Source organism: Diachasmimorpha longicaudata, chromosome 5, assembly GCF_034640455.1.
Source record: "Diachasmimorpha longicaudata isolate KC_UGA_2023 chromosome 5, iyDiaLong2, whole genome shotgun sequence".
NCBI classification, from domain to species: Eukaryota; Metazoa; Arthropoda; class Insecta; order Hymenoptera; family Braconidae; genus Diachasmimorpha; species Diachasmimorpha longicaudata.
This window is the reverse complement of record NC_087229.1, coordinates 3630714-3646604: the sequence shown is the minus strand read 5'-3', so window position 1 is coordinate 3646604 and position 15891 is coordinate 3630714. Positions and strand designations below refer to the sequence as shown.

The following is a 15891-nucleotide window of genomic DNA, read 5'->3' as shown; positions in this document are numbered from 1 at the left end:
ACCTCCCGTCTAGACGGCGCGTATACGTACACTGCGCCATAGCGCCTCACATTGTAGTCCCCCTCAGGCCCCCTCAGCCCCCAAGTATCCACATGCACAGTACTGTGGCTATGTTGTAAAAGCATGAAAGCAAGTGAACGACACTGATACCTCCTTCTTGTGTTGTCGGACCTACCATATTGTGGAGATACTATAGAAAACAGGACATGAGAACGTGTAACGAGTGAATATTTTTTAGAAACTTCTGGTTTTTTTTTTTGTTACTTGAGGAGAACGGAGGAAGAGCAATTCGCAATAAAAATAAGAGAGCTTGTTGTTAGAACTGCAATCAATGCATAATTCATCCACCAAGGATCACTTTTATCATATGAAACAGAACGCGCACTGTAATTGTAACCATCGAAATTGAAGATAACAGAATTAAAGAAATTTTGAATTGAAATTTTCTACTGCGGATGACCGCTGATTGAAGGGAGTCTACCCGAGGGATCAGGTGACCAAATTGATTTTTCTACTTACAGACACCATAATTTTTTGATTTCGGTGAAGTCGAAATTCCGACGTGCAATTATGTCAAATTATGAAATTATGCTGGCGGCAATTAGGAAAGTCAATTTGGTCACGCTACCCCTCTGAGAAAGGGGACTTAATGAAAAATAAGCGTAACAAATTTGTGAGATATCGATTGTTATTGAATTTGAATACATCTTCCTATGATCAACTTAGGTGGCTACTTTGAAGTCAGGATTTTATAAAATTTGAAATCATAATCATGATATTTGTCATGACAGTGCATGCTTCGTCTCGTATCCCTTAAGGGCTAGGACTAGCATAAGAAAACGCACCAGGAGTCATGAAAGTTGGACCGGTTATGAGGTGCATAGGTATTGATTATTTCCATAAATTGAGAAAATGAAATTCAATTTTCGTTACTTCGAGAACAACAATCAGATTCTTTTATTGCCTTCGGTAATATGGATCTGGTAACCCTGGTACCAGAAAATTTGGCAACTGAAATCGATGTTTCTATTTATTCGGAGCACTTTAGATGTTCAAACAATAAAATCGCAGAAGTAGTTGAAAATAGATCAATCAGTTCAGAACAAAAAATGTTGTTCAGGAAGTAAGAATCCGCTGTAAAATTACAACTTAAAAGCCTCGAGATTGAAAGCCGTCCTCGTGTTAAAAAATTTAGTAAAATTGTTGATTCGTCATTATTATTGGAATCCTTTTAAATATGTAGGTACACGAGTATATCTAAATATTTAAAACACTCTAGTGGATTTGCCACTCCCAAAAAATCAATCTCCAGGGCTATCCGACGAAGAATGTGACAATTGCAGCGTTTGGGCATCATCGAACCAGTCTCGTCTGACATGGTCTCTTTCGCGTCGAAACGATTGCGCGGTCGTTCGATGAGTCGCGACCTTGGCCAAAGGAAGGTCAACCAAATAAGCGAAGACCTCTTTTTTACTGGCGATTAAGCTTGTAAATAGTGCGTCCAGCTATTGGAGCGCATCTGCTGTGCATTGTGGGCACCTTGCAGGAGGTTCAATTGTCTGCAATATTCATGTATTGTTTGAAAAAAAACGTTGACTAATGCAGAATCAAGACCAATGCAAATCTGGTTGTGAAATATCCAGTTATGTCTCACTACAATGACCCAGACATTCATTAATTTGTTGCGAAATTGGTTCGTGCAAATATTTAGGAATAAATTAATGTTACAATGGAAAGAAAAACGTCAGTTGAATAACAATTGCGAAGAATAAAAATAATGTCTCTCTCATTCCCGGTTCACTCAATTTTTGAGACTTTGCAGTCCATTAGATTGTGGTAAAAACTAGTTAGGAGCTCCTACTACTAATCCAAGTAGTTTGGTGTGATATTTTAACCCATTTTACCTCAAATGTTGACCCCTGAAAGCTATAACATGAACTCTAGCATGAACTCTAGGAGATAACAGTGAAATTTTATGGAAAGAAAATTTATAGGATGAACTGTATTCACTCATTTTACTTATCACTGTCGTTGATATCTTGGTTAGGAGTGAATTGAAGATGTGACCCATTACTCGCCGAATCAATACCTTACTCCATCTCCCCTCTGCACTGTGAAAAAAATGCATAATTCTGCCAGTTAAATTTGTTTCAGGCAAGAAGTCAGAGATAGTATGATTCAGATTTATGGATATTTGTCTATTTGAAATAACTGCAATAAAACTTTGTCTAATCTTAGGCTGAAGGTTTATCAATAATTATTCCTAAAATCGTTTACATTTTAAATGCATTAATGAATTAAATCTTGTCTGAGAACTCGCAAGATATTAAACTCCCATCTTGGACAAAATAATACTTTGACATAAACATAGTTCAACTTCTAAGAAAAAATCTAAAAATTAGTAATCATATATCAATTATTACTGAGTTTTGGGATAGACATGAGGTAACGATGATGCATACACACTTATACGTCACGATAAAACATTTTTTATAAAAAGCTTCTCTCCGTGCATAACATCAGATATTGTAATCATTTTATACCCAAATACGATCAGCAATTAGTCTGGCATGTAAACAGACCTTTAATCAACTAACCAGTTTTTCTATTAACCTCCTACCATCGCAAAAAGTGTGGATAATATCAGCATTCCCTGCGCACTCCAGACACTGTCTCCCAGACCCTGATATCATACCTATCCAAAGTCTATTCCAGCTACTCGGATAATCCAATCGTGAATTGCCACTTCGGTAAACACTCTGGCTGTCATTTTTACTGATCCATCACATTCCAAAACCTACCGTCATCTCGCAACTCTCTTCTCTCGACGATTACCTTGACCAGAAGACGACTCAGACAATTTTCGCCATAACCTCATCGTCAATCCCCTCATATTAACAATCCCTCGTTCACCATAATCAGGATCTCTCATACATACGTTAAAGTCATGTCGCGTCAAATTGTAGCGACCGGCTGGCTCGTGCGCACACGTGCACAACGAGTTCGATGTGACTGTATATTTTACGTTTCCCTCCCCTCATCACTCTATCTCTCTCCCTCACTCCCCCCTCGTGATCGGTCTCGTCGCTCGCTCTCTCTCTCTCTCTTTGCTAAAAACCGAAGGGCACCAAGCGGATCGCAAGAGACGTATCACGATTGAGGGGAGGGGTGGGGGGGATGGCGAGGCGACTAAAAGGCGAAAAAAAAAAGAGAAGAGTGAAGTACGCTTATACAGATAAGCTTGAGGCACACCGACACATGCGTCGGGTGTCTGGCGCAGCCGGTGTAAGTTGGTAGGGGAAGAATCCGTCGGCCGTGGGCGGCGGGGGTCGTTCGAGGACAAGGAGGGTCGAGTGATAGGGAGGGACGTGATGGGGAGGAAGAACGCTGTATGACTCGTGCGTCTCTCCCTGTTCATTGCGGCCATAACACGGTTGTTCAGATCGTCCAGACAAGCAGGGGGAAAAGTGTGGTGAAGGGAAGTACGGAGAGAAGGGAGTAGAACGTGGACGACAGTGCTGCAGCCCCACAGCCACCGAACGAATTCAGTCTACCGCTAGACTTGACGAACGACCGAACTCTTACGTTTTTTTTTTTCCCTTTTGTTACAATTTGTTCATGTACCTCGATTTCAATATATGATCGATTGGAAAGAGTGTCGAGGTCTTTATTGCAGCCTCGAATCGATTGTATTCACTTGGTCTGCTGGAGTGTTGATATACGGGGAATGGTGGTCGTCTGCGAAACATGGTTATGGACGTATTTTGTGGTACGGTTGGTTGGTGAATTTGCAGAGAATAACACAATTGTTGAGTGAATAGATGATTAAGTGATGAAGAAAAATGGATAGTGTGTAGCAGCGAGGGTGTTGAATTCATTGATTTCCTCCATTGTAAAGTGGGTTGGACGGAGTTGGGTCACAGGAGTGACGAAAGTACGACGAAAACATCGGGTGACAAGTTGACAAAAACAAGGAATTTTTTTTAAGATAAATTGAGACATGGTTTTATGCTCTGTTAATGGTGTAGTGAATTAAGGATGAGTGATGCGATGCTGTTAGCTTGACAGCTGATATCGTAGAGGCCCTTGAAAAACCCTTCCATTTCACTCCCCAGTTTAATCATCTCAATCAGGATAATAATCAACTGCTCGGAATGCTCTGGCATATACATTATTTACAAAGTGCTGTGAGTGTATGATGATGATTTTATGATAATTAAATACCACGCTTCATCATCCTGGCGTCGTCGCCGTTCAAATGAAGCTCCGGCGTCATTGCATGCAGACGCTCGGCGTCTCCATCAAGCAATTGAGAAGGAAATTACTCGAATTGGGCACGAGGATCCTACACTTACAAACATCAAGTTGCTGCGATATGGCTCTCGTGGTAGGTATAGTTTTTCATTTTTTGTTCCCATTGAGATAACGAACGAATCAAATTTTCATGCTCGATATACAGTTGTGGGAAAAATTGAAATAAGAGGCGATGAGGTTGGTATTGAGTGCGTTGGAAATAAAATTCTTAATGTGGTTTTTCCATGTTTCCTCTGTCTGGCCCAGAATGTGAGCCACATGGCTTTCACTGCAGCACATACTCGGTGTCTGGGTCAACTTTCTGTCTAGCGTGGATCAATATGAAGTTTTAAATCTTTGAGTATCTCCTCGGGTCTTTCTATGAGTTATTTATCGTGATATCAATAAAGACGTATTCCATGCCTATTCTGTGATACCATTTACTTGACAGTGATATTAGTAGCTAAATGTGTATGTTTATACTAAATGCGATGGCTTTGCACGCTCTGATAGGTTTAGAGAATCGTAAAAATGTTGGACTTGGGGCAAATGAAAAAATTCAGGCCGGGGTAATGGAATAATTCAGCTGTTAGTACTGTAACAGCGATATACTATGGTCAGTTGTAGTTAACATTGGAATTCATTGTGTTAATTGTCACAAAAATTGTCGTTTTTTAACATCATTTTATGTGACCTCCACAGTGCTCTATTCCTGTGCTCGATTCAAGAATTTAAAGCATTTGTTGTTTGACACGTTAGACAGCTATCATCAACATTTGAACAATTTTTATCACTTCATTTTTCAGATGACCACATAACGAGAAATCATTTTTTCACATTCGGCGGAGGGAGATTTAACAAATGAGATGGTTTAAATAATTATCACTTGGACAATTACTTTCTAATTGGTTTTTAACTGAATACGATTACTTCTCGACCAGATTCATCGGTTTACCAACCTAATGCAATGGTATCATCATCATTCTCATTACTATCCGTTTCTTCTCGACATTTCATTTCACCAAAAGTGCAAAGGTGTTGAAAATTTTTAATAAATCAAAAGACCGATTAGGATTGTCGCCGTCATCTTCGAACTCGATCAGAAGAACATCCAGACAATCTTTTTTAATCTGTCATTCAATGAATTCGGAATTGTTTTTGAAGTGTCATGGATAGAGATGAACAAAAGAACACTCAATGTTTCCAGCATCAGGGTTGTCAGGGTTTATCAGGTTTTCCTGCATTCGAAACTTCATGCAATGCCCGTAATACCGTAAAACTGGTAGTAAACATCTGCAATTTCAACTACTGATTCGTACTATTCCACACTTGTGGATAAAATTGTGTATGACCCGATGTAGTATACCTCAGGGTGAAGCGATTCATCGAATGATCGGAAGCCTTTACGGCCCACGTCATCTTATCGATCTCGAAGACAATATGAGAAAAAAATTGATTTGTCGTACAAGTGCGTAAAGAACCCCTTCATCGTACGCATACGCAACAAATCCTATTTTTGTGTTACCTGTCGAGTTCATTGTTCAGAACTCTAGTGGGGAGAAAGTGGTTATTCTTGTGCACGGAATGTATAAAGTTCAAGGTCGTGCCTAAAACAAGCACCTTGTGTACATCAAATCGTTTAAAAATGAAATTTTAAGGTAGACATCCCAACAAATGTATAATAAAGTAGCGCATTTACTTTCGTTTCTTCTTCACATCCCTAAACGCAGGGAATGTAGGGTAAATTGGGCTGCGTTGAAAACTGGTGTCCACTGTCTTTCCCTTTCGATGAACTACCCCTTCAATACTGTACCCCATTATAAAATCGCCAGTGCGTAGGCGATGTCAGGAAGACCTACACAGGGGTTCCAAATCCAAATTAATGCTGGTTTGGGCCAATGAAAATTATTTGTTATCATCTTCTTCTTTTTGGTTCCAATAAGATCATTTCATTGTCGTCCTCCGTAACATCAGTATCATAGGCTACACGTACAGAAATTTTGGATGACAATTTGACCTCTAGAGGGGACAATGTCAATCAACCACTTTGTAGATCAAATTTTGTTGGAAAAGTTGAACTTGGAAGGCTAATTTATGTGATAAAACAGACCTTCGTCCCTCGTTTCGCCCCCCCCCCCCACCACGAAGTCTACTTTTTACCTAAAATTTCTTTCCGTGTGCATATGTACTTCGTAAAGTCTTCGTACAGACATCCGCGCTTCTGTATGTCCCTAGAAGAAATTTGAGCTAGTTGTGAGTTGACCTGTTGGAGCGATTGTTGGCCGTATGTATGAACTTATATGCTCTAGAACATACGGGGCGAGCGCCGCCGCCTGTGCTGAACTCCACTATTAAACACGTGTCGGGATAAGCATCTATCGAAGGTTGGTATTTTGGAGCAGTCATGTTGAGCAAAGTGACAAGTTAAAAAATGTATGAATGATATTTCATATTAACAAATAACTCAAGTGCCAGATGAGCAAATTCTCATTAACCTCCGTCTCTGTGTGATTCATTAAAAAATTTCGCAATTTTAAATTGACCAAAAACTTGTCACAAATTTTTTCCGGAATTTTCCTAGAAATTTTTCAAAATTCAGCTGGCAATGGATCCAAAATAGTTTCAAATGTGTACGAGTTGATGCTGAATTTTTTTTAACGATTGCACTAAGTTCTCCACCATTTGTACTTCATTTCATTCTCACGGACAGTAAGTTGTTGCGTTTGTACTACGATGGTAATAAAAGGACGGAAGATCAGACGATTGTACCAACATCTAGACTTCACTGAGCATCAGTGAAATTCGGGGCGAGGGTTGTACTATTGTTGGAAATAGTCCACGACTATTCTGAAAGCTCCCAAACGTTTGTATTTGGACTTATTCACATGCACACCGAGTTATTCTCTTTGTACTATGATGGGAATAGAAGTACAGAAGATTAAACCTTTGTACTTACATCAAGACCTCACCAACTCATATCCATAGTCCATAATGATGGTTTGGCGGATGATGGAAATGAAATGAGCTTAAATGAAAGAACATCGTTGTGGTGACCATCGCGAATAATTGATTATCTTTGGTACAAACGAGTACTAACGTGCTAGACTTCACTGGTACCTTTTCCTCTCATCCCCTAAACATTTGAGATTTTAGAAGGGCAAAGGGGAAACTATTAAAGGAGTTCTTAAATAAAATTAACGAATAGTAGATACTATTACTAGCCATGCGGATGGTTTGCCCATGAAATATTTTTGTGTACCTTTGTTTCCCAGGCCACACGATTTTTCCCTTTGTCTGCGTTTAAGGGTGCGGGGTGCAAATGAAAATAAGTGTGGTACATTCAGGTATTCAGAGTACAATTAATGCCAATAAAAAAAAAGGCTCCTCAAATTTCGACTCCAAATTCACATGGGTAGAGAATATCACATTGTATCGCTATTAACGAGGGTTTTTTACTATTAACACCATTTGTTGATAGTTAATGAATGGCATTAAGAGTTCAGACCCGACCCTCCCCCCTCAGCCGGCGGGCCTGAATCATTTAATAACCATTGTGACTACAATGACCCTTTAATTTTATTTTCTCACCAACAAATGATACTATGGGGCATACATTTACATACTATGACATAAGTACAACGGGAAAAAATCGATATGTACGTATGAGTTATCTACACCGCTCGTGTAACTGCATGCGAGACGTTTAAAGGACGCAGCTCATATAATTAACTGTCTAGACTCTCGATGCCATTATCTAGCTCTTGGTAACCTTATCTCTGGGAAACGGAAAGACTTCAACGGAGTTTTTGCTAGATTTTCTGACTTCCAGGATACAGAAGTTTGATTTTTGTACAATTACAGTGGATACAACTGATTTTAGAATTATTCGAAAATTATTTTATGATCTGTTTCCAATATTTATGTGTTATATAAGCTCAGAAAAATATGCATCAAGGCTTTGAAAGTTCGTGAACGATTGGAAACTTCAGACAGCCGCTAGACCCTATTGGCACTGAAGTTATAACTGCGTGGAACAGCCACTGGTATCTGAAAATGTCATGTATTAGTGCACTATTTTTGTTCTGAGTTTGTTACGAGGAATTTATAAACATGGAAAACATGAAAACGATCTATATTTGTTTCGAAAATAAATGCTGGAATATATTGACTTCACAACCATTAATGTATGTGTGTCGATAAGGAAACGTGAACGAAGTAATCTCATGGCCCCTTATCACCAATCGCCTGAAGAATAAGCGCTACATCCCTCTGGCCATTTGTTGGCTTATCATTAGAATGAGGCCGTGGAGCCTCGGCGAACCGAGATATGTGATTATATCGGTCCCGGCAATTCAGCATAATTATTTGTTTCTCTTTTCACGTGATCAATGCACGACTTCTTTACATTCGATGTACCCTAGAAGAAGCCATTCAAATAATATTGATATGAAAGATGTACCGCGATGTTCGGGTAATTAGAGATGTTTCTGCTGGCTGGGAGGGTAGAAAAATATGCAGTCAATTTTTTTTCCTCCACTTATTGTTTAATTGCTGTGGAGTATCGTTAGTATTCATATGATTTTTCAAGAACGTGGTCATTTAACACGTGTTGCTATAAGAATTTGCAAAAATCAGCAGACAAAGTTCTTGAAACTCACGCTCCTTTAGAACATGGAATAATTGATTTTGCTAATCCAAAAAATTATTAAATAAGAGCATTGTCTGATAACAATAGTGACAAACCCATTAGACGATGACATCCCTACGCAGTTCAAACATACCCTTACCAAGAACAATGTAGCAAACCACCGTTTCGATGGAGGGGTGGGCCAGACATTTTTCAGATCACAGGATTGACAGCTCTTTCTTCATCCACATCCTACATTTCAAGTATTTAATGACCTTCTCCGGATTTGTTGTTCAACTGTCTCTGGAATCATATCAGACTTGGTGTTGTGCTCAGCTGGTGCATTTGAATGAATCCTCTTCTTGTCTACCTTCTGGCGAGGGCGTACGTGCGTCCTGGCTATCAATATAATTACTTGCTCAACCTCCTAGAAATTGTAGTTGATTCCTCGGATTTATGACACAGACCTGTGCTTGGAGTTTGTTCACTGACATCGTGTCAATTGGTAAGTGAAGTTGTGATTGGGGTGGGGAGTATCTGTGGACGCCTCGTCATTGTTGTTGACACTTACTCTGCCGCCTCCACTATTTTCTCCGATGTCAGCCGTTGTGATACTCGAGGATGTGCATTTGTGCCATTTGAATCTATTCTGGTGACGAAAAAGCCGTTTGTCATATTGAACTTCTGTTGCACTCTTCTTCCCGTGAAAGAATATTATCAGGAAGTCAATCACTGTTTGAGGTTAATTTTAATAATTGTACAGGAGTCACGAATGACAATATTATGGGTGAGTAGCTAGTGCCTCTGAACTCTCGTTCATGATTTGAACCACCTGAATTAGTCCTGACCGTCTGGGATCAGGCCACAATGTTGAGGAAATTCCAGTAATCAAGAATATGCACAGACAAGTTCAACATAAATATTCTTAATTGATGAAAAACTAATTTAAAACATCTTACCATCGTCTAACATCGACACTCTATTAATTCTCTGATCCAGTTTGATAAAAATACCTTTATTAAATGCTAAGTCAGGGCCTAATTCTTGATTTTTATCATTTTTGAACGACAGGTTGACCTGTCAAATGCCCTGTCAAATTGCTCTGCCTGGGGAGGATTAAACAAAATTTTAATAGACGTAAATGGTTAAATGGTCATTAATCGTAATCTCAAAATAATAATTTTTTCTAATTACAATCCCTTCCACAAATACTGATTAGACAGGAATATGAAATATACCTTGGGACGTGTTATGTGTCCAATATACGGTCCATTAAGTTTTATCACTTGGTGTTATTTTTTCGAGGTCACCAATCACGTATCTGATAATCGATTATGTCTAGTGTAGTTTTTATTACAACAATTAATTTTTTTCCAAGACCTCAGCTTTGCAACGCGTATCGCGTTCATTGTTATCGAGATATGACTGCTGAAAGTACGTGTATTGGACAATGCATTTAAATCTTCTGTGCATACCGTGCATTTCCATACGAGCGGCGCGCGCAACGGGCGTCCTAGCATACGCGAACAGCTGATCATTCACGTCGTTTCATAGCAAATCGTTTTCAAAAATTGATTTAAAAAACATTAAGCCCTGAGATAAACATTGGACTTGAAATTTAAAGAATAAAGTCGGCCCTGCATGTAAGTATTTTTATTTGTTCCATAGGATTACGCAAATTACTGCAGTGTAGGTTTTAGGCGTTCGTAACAATTTTTCCAGTAGTTTTCCGTTAAGGATATTTATGTTGAACGTATACATGCAATTTTTTTAAACAATTATTAGGAGACTTCTAACATTTGGTGTAATTTCAGTCTGGCAGGATTCAGGTGGCCGATGTCCAATTTGATTGGCTTATCGAGCAAATCAGTGATACCAATTCCTAGAGAGCCAAAATCCAATTACTACCGTGGATTTATATTCTTCCATTTAGAGGACTAAACACAATATAAAAAAAATCTATGGATGGAATAGATGTGAATAAATTTAGATAGATGGAAAAAATGTTGGTCGAAGCACTTGTCCAATATTGCCGGATCCTGTTACCGCATCACGATCTACCACCAATTCTCGTCCTGACGTATCAACAGGTTGGATTCGGCCGGATTCCTTGGAGAGGTGTGTCTTCGGTGATGTCGTCGATAGGCCTCCTCTTCGGGTTAAGGTGCGGGGAGGAATTTAGAAGGATGGGGGTAAATGTTGAGGGAGAATGTGCCAAATAAAATGTCTGCTGTGCAGCACTGCCAGCTGGGTCATGTTGCACACGTAGAAGCAACACCCAAGAGTTTAGTGTAAGGGTTGGCTAGCTCTAGAGCACGCTGCATGGTAGGCATTCTGCACTTCTGCGTAGCATACACAGATCCTTTACACTCCTGGCGGGCACACCCAGGTCGCGTCACTCTCCTGCGTGGCACACGCCGATACTTTTGTACCCATGTCAACATCTGACATTTTTTTGCACGCGTGACAGACATCTACGTGAACCCGTGGATGGCATAGTATTACCTACCCTGAGTTTGCGTGTGATACGCGAGCTCTGCGTGTAACATGCTGCGTGTCCTAGTGCTGGCCAATTCATATATAAATTTCTGCTGATCAGACGAATGGTGTCACAGCCCTATCAGGGATTTACGATAATCGTAAGAAGAAGGATTTGTACCTAGATGATTTCTCCAAATAATTAACGATGTGCTTCTAAATATGAAAAGGGCTAAGAAGAGTGTTGGCCCTTCGGTGTAGAGGAGACTTTGAAGGGACATGATTATTGTAGGAAGGGAAAACGTAGCAGCTGCTCAGGGCAATTACCAAATTTACATATTTGCGTTTGCAAGAGTGACTGATGATAATATTGAATGTCTTTAGATGCTGACAGTGAGCGCAGGTATGGAGGTAGGCAGTGGAGGTCATCGGGGTGGTCTTGGTGGTGGATTGAATGGAAAACCATCTGGGGTTGATAGCATGCACCAAGATGCCATGGTAGCTGTGGCGAGGGACCGAGCTATCCGAGCCGGCAGCGTTAGACATGATCTTGCTCTTGATTTACCGCCTAGACTGCAACTTCCTGATGGAGAAGAGAGACCTTATGGTACACAGACCGGATTACATCTTCGTGATCCCGATCAGGTGATTAATTTATAATTTTTTTAAGTAATTGAGGGCACTTTATGCCGTTTGTAGCAATTAAATAATGAGGAGTAAAAATTCCTGTGGGTCCTATGCGTCTGTAGCAGACAAAAATTATAAAATTATGACAAATTGCATGAACTGATGCAGTTTATCGTGCATTTGAAGCATTGAAGCCATGTGAAGCTGTAGGGTTTAAACCACGTAGGTCCAAATTTTGTTGAAATTACCTCCAGTAATTCACGAAGTAAATCCAACTTCAACTACTTTATAACTTCATTTTTCTCATTTTTCATTTTGTTTATTCATTATTATTGTTATTTATTTTTTATAGGAAAGCGAGATTTATCAGAAATGTGTCCGACCTCCACCAAATAGAACGATATTTGATAGCGAGAGTCCACCACCCTATAGAAGTCAATCAGGGCTTCTAGACGCCCCCGACAGAATAGTACGTTGTCACAGTGCTGGCAGCTCACTCTTAAGGGTATTCCGAAAATTTCCAACAAACAATAGCAGCAGTTCAACACCCACTGTAGGAGTACCTCCAACGAGAAGGCCAACATTGTCAAGTTACTCAGACTCCAGTGGTAATCTAAATAATCTCTCCAGCCTAACAATAGTGCCCTGCGAAGCAGATGAAACAAATAGTCATCAAGACAATCAGGAACACGTCTGATGACGTTTGTTTCAGTCTCATCGTTTCTATTAATTTGGACAATATGGTGTACTGTTCGAACTCTAATGGACACAGATAACAAATCGTTTTTAATTAAAAACGGAATATGGGACCGATGAGGACCATCGAGGTTCGACCATCATCGTTCCTCTTTTTCCTTCTCGTACGCGCAATATTCCTCAATACCGAATTAACTCTATTTTACTATTCAGTAGTGAAGTGGTAAGAACAGAACAAAAACAGGAGTAGAAATCGATGTTACATGAGTTTGTCAATGATTTTACACTGAAATTAGTATACTTGGAATTGGTAGTGAAGTTAATAATGTTGACACAAAATTTTTTCTATAGGAATTTTGCTTATCTATAAAAACGCTTTTTCCAGATTTTCATTCTAATTTCACTGGATTATCGTCCAATCGCATATTTTTCAATTCATCTCTTGTTCTCTATCACTTTGCTTCAGTATTCATTTTCAATTGTGCCTAATTAATGTTAGAAACAATACAAAGGACAGAATAAGTCACTCATTGGGGGAATAGAGGAGATTCTTAAGGCTGACATTGCTTGAAACGTAAAACACAATACGAAGAATAGGACAACACAGGAGAATCACATTATGGGAACTGAATGATTGTACTGAGGACTGAAAAACTTTCTGTGAAAGTGGACGCTTCTTTTTGTTGTACTTTGGATGAAATGTTATGAAAGATTATGGATCAGAATCTTTGTTTTAACAAAAAAATGTTTTAGAAGAAGACAAAAGACTTAGTAAATTATTTATTAGCAATATTACAATCTAAACACATTTGCTATTATATATTATTTGAGGAATAAATTAAACAATGACTAAATAAAGATTCATCTTGAAGAAATGAATTGGTGAAACAGGAGCATTCACGGATTCGTGGGATTCATTGAAAATTATTAAAGCGAAATATAATGTGAGTGATGTTTTTTTTATCGATTTTTTCAACGTACGTATCTGTACCAATCCATACAGGGAATACAGGGCGAGCACAGAGGAGGAAATCAATGGAGTGCCAAGGCAATGAAAATTGTAAATATTAGGATAGGTAGTTCAATATTTGGTGTAATGATTACAATTAAAAATACCATAAATAAATAAATATAAGTAATGAACTGCACCATGTAATGCAATGAATTTACATGATAAAATGATGTGGAAATATATGCAAATTTATTCCTGAAGAATATGTAATGTGTACAGTTTTAAATGCTATTGGTGTTCGCAACAGTTTGTTCGATATACAAGCAATATTTTAGAAAGAATTTTGAGTTTATTTGTCACATTATTTTTATCTGACATCGTTTCACTTCTGCGACAGGATAATGAATACAGAAGAGTTGAAGATAAGCAAAAATAATCACAAGCAACGTCAGGAATTACCTAAAATTGGTAATTTAAGGACGGAACAGTGCGCATTCTGATAGAAACATTTACCGGGCATGTGCGATTGAAAATAATCAGATAATTATATATGAATGAACTCAATTTTAATGAAATAAACAAAGTCGTCTTTGCCGGGAATTTTCAGGACTATGAAAGTAATTTTTCTTTCGTCAATAGTGAGGAAGTGTATCAGTGGTTTTAGAGAGTAACCTTTTGCAATCTCAAGTGTTCCAACAGTCTTTTCGAATTTTTAATAAGCCTCATTACCCTCCGGCTCGCAAATCAAACGAAATTTGATCAGGCAAATTATCCAATAAATAGTTCTTCAACAGATTAACAATAGGAGACCAATTGATCAATGCGCAAGCGTGTCTCCTGTCACGTGTTGAAGTTGTCTTCCGTGGGAAATTGAAAAACGCTCAGATTTGACTGCAAAGTGTTACCTCTTGCATCGCAAATTGCTAATTACTAATATATTTAGACACGTCTGGGTTTAGGGTTTTAGTACTGTTCGCGCACTTTTTACTCATTCCCCTGGACGCCGAACGTTCATCCGGAGAGATTGTTGGCATGCCATTGCGAGTCGGAGGGTTAATAAGTTGACGGAAAAACATTGCGATCTTCTGCGTCATTTTTTTGTGCATAAATGAGTTTTTTAACGTCTTCGAAACAATCTCTTGATCCTCGCATATTGATTTTTAGATATTTCTCTTTTGAATTAATCTCCGTTTCTGTTCTCACAATTTCGCAACGAAATTATTAAAAATACTGGGGTGAGGGGACGTGTCTCTGTGAATCAGAATCAGTTGATTACGTTCTAGTGATCTTACGAATTCTGGTGTCTAGGAAATTACAATTTAAAAAATGATGAAATAGTTGTCCTGGTGTATCGATCGTACCCAAAATATATCGAATGTAACATCTTTTGCATGAATTGATTTGCATTTCGAATGTAACATCTTTTGCATGAATTGATTTATTACTGATTCAGTTGACGGTATCTCATGGCTTTGAAGGAATTAAATGCAAACAAAAATAATCATCTTCAGAACTTTGTAATTGCAAACTTCGGGCGGACATTGAGAGACTACTCTTACAGACGAACGAATTGTCAGCAAAATCAAATCTCTTGGGGTTTTCGCTCAAAGCCACTCAATGGCACACTTGCTATGTTCCATTAAATGTGAAAATGTGGAACTGTTTTATTAAGTTGTCTTCCACCACTTGATTGGTGAATTAATTATTACGTTAAAGAATGAACAAGATCAATCATCACAGAGCAAAGCATCTATATACATATGTAATTAACACAAAGAACCATCACTTATTGTTTTTATATTTTCGCATGTCGTAAACAAAAAAAAAGACTGGTAAAAACGACAGAAGTAATGGCAAATGGTAAATGGTAAAAGAAATAAAAATAAATAAAATATCAGTGTGTCAAATCGATATCCGGCCAGTTTTAAATGTACATAAAAATCCTGAAGAAACAAAAATAACGAAAACGTACGCAAATTATTCAACTATTTAACCTGATGCACTGCTGCTGCAATAGAAAATCTTTTTGGTGTAATTGAAATACATGAATAATGTTCTTCATTATCTTTAAAATGTGTTCACATATGCAATATTAGACGGAACAAAAATTTAATTGTTATCTAGAGAATGTAATTGACGAACGGAAGACGTCATTTTCATCTGAGATGAAAAAAAAGAGTTAAAATGATTAAATTGAAAAAAAAAGGATAGTTGAATG

At 38.4% G+C, this 15891-nt stretch overlaps 1 protein-coding gene and 1 long non-coding RNA gene across 9 annotated transcripts; one reads left to right on the top strand and one right to left on the bottom strand.

The window, feature by feature from the left end:
- Window positions 1-3396: 3396 nt before the first annotated feature.
- Window positions 3397-13938, top strand: LOC135162325 (uncharacterized). Of its 6 annotated transcripts, none has more exons than XM_064120666.1 (4): window positions 3397-4387; window positions 10735-11084; window positions 11783-12043; window positions 12378-13938. In XM_064120666.1, the coding sequence occupies exons 3-4, from the start codon at window positions 11783-11785 to the stop codon at window positions 12720-12722; spliced, it is 606 nt and encodes a 201-aa protein (XP_063976736.1). In that variant the 5' UTR covers window positions 3397-4387; window positions 10735-11084; the 3' UTR covers window positions 12723-13938. The 6 variants fall into 6 exon arrangements, with proteins under 6 accessions (XP_063976736.1, XP_063976733.1, XP_063976739.1 ...); XM_064120669.1 differs by lacking the exon at window positions 3397-4387 and adding an exon at window positions 9566-9707 and having other exon boundaries at window positions 10735-11038; XM_064120665.1 differs by lacking the exon at window positions 3397-4387 and adding an exon at window positions 9566-9707.
- LOC135162337 (uncharacterized) lies at window positions 7759-10359 on the bottom strand. Of its 3 annotated transcripts, none has more exons than XR_010298938.1 (5): window positions 10159-10359; window positions 9291-10026; window positions 9081-9223; window positions 8471-8710; window positions 7759-8340 (listed from the first exon to the last, which is right to left on the bottom strand). It is a non-coding gene; the product is annotated as an uncharacterized LOC135162337 (long non-coding RNA). The 3 variants fall into 3 exon arrangements; XR_010298937.1 differs by having other exon boundaries at window positions 7760-8340; window positions 9081-9771; window positions 9880-10026; XR_010298936.1 differs by having other exon boundaries at window positions 7760-8340; window positions 9081-10026.
- Window positions 13939-15891: the final 1953 nt, after the last annotated feature.

Bases quoted from the DNA above. Each gene is read 5' to 3' on its own strand.
- LOC135162325 (XM_064120663.1), top strand. From the start codon at position 4,259: ATGAAGCTCCGGCGTCATTGCATGCAGACGCTCGGCGTCTCCATCAAG. The intron at 4,388-11,782 runs GTAGGTATAGTT...GAATGTCTTTAG, and splicing joins GCTGCGATATGGCTCTCGTG to ATGCTGACAGTGAGCGCAGG. The intron at 12,044-12,377 runs GTGATTAATTTA...TATTTTTTATAG, and splicing joins ATCTTCGTGATCCCGATCAG to GAAAGCGAGATTTATCAGAA.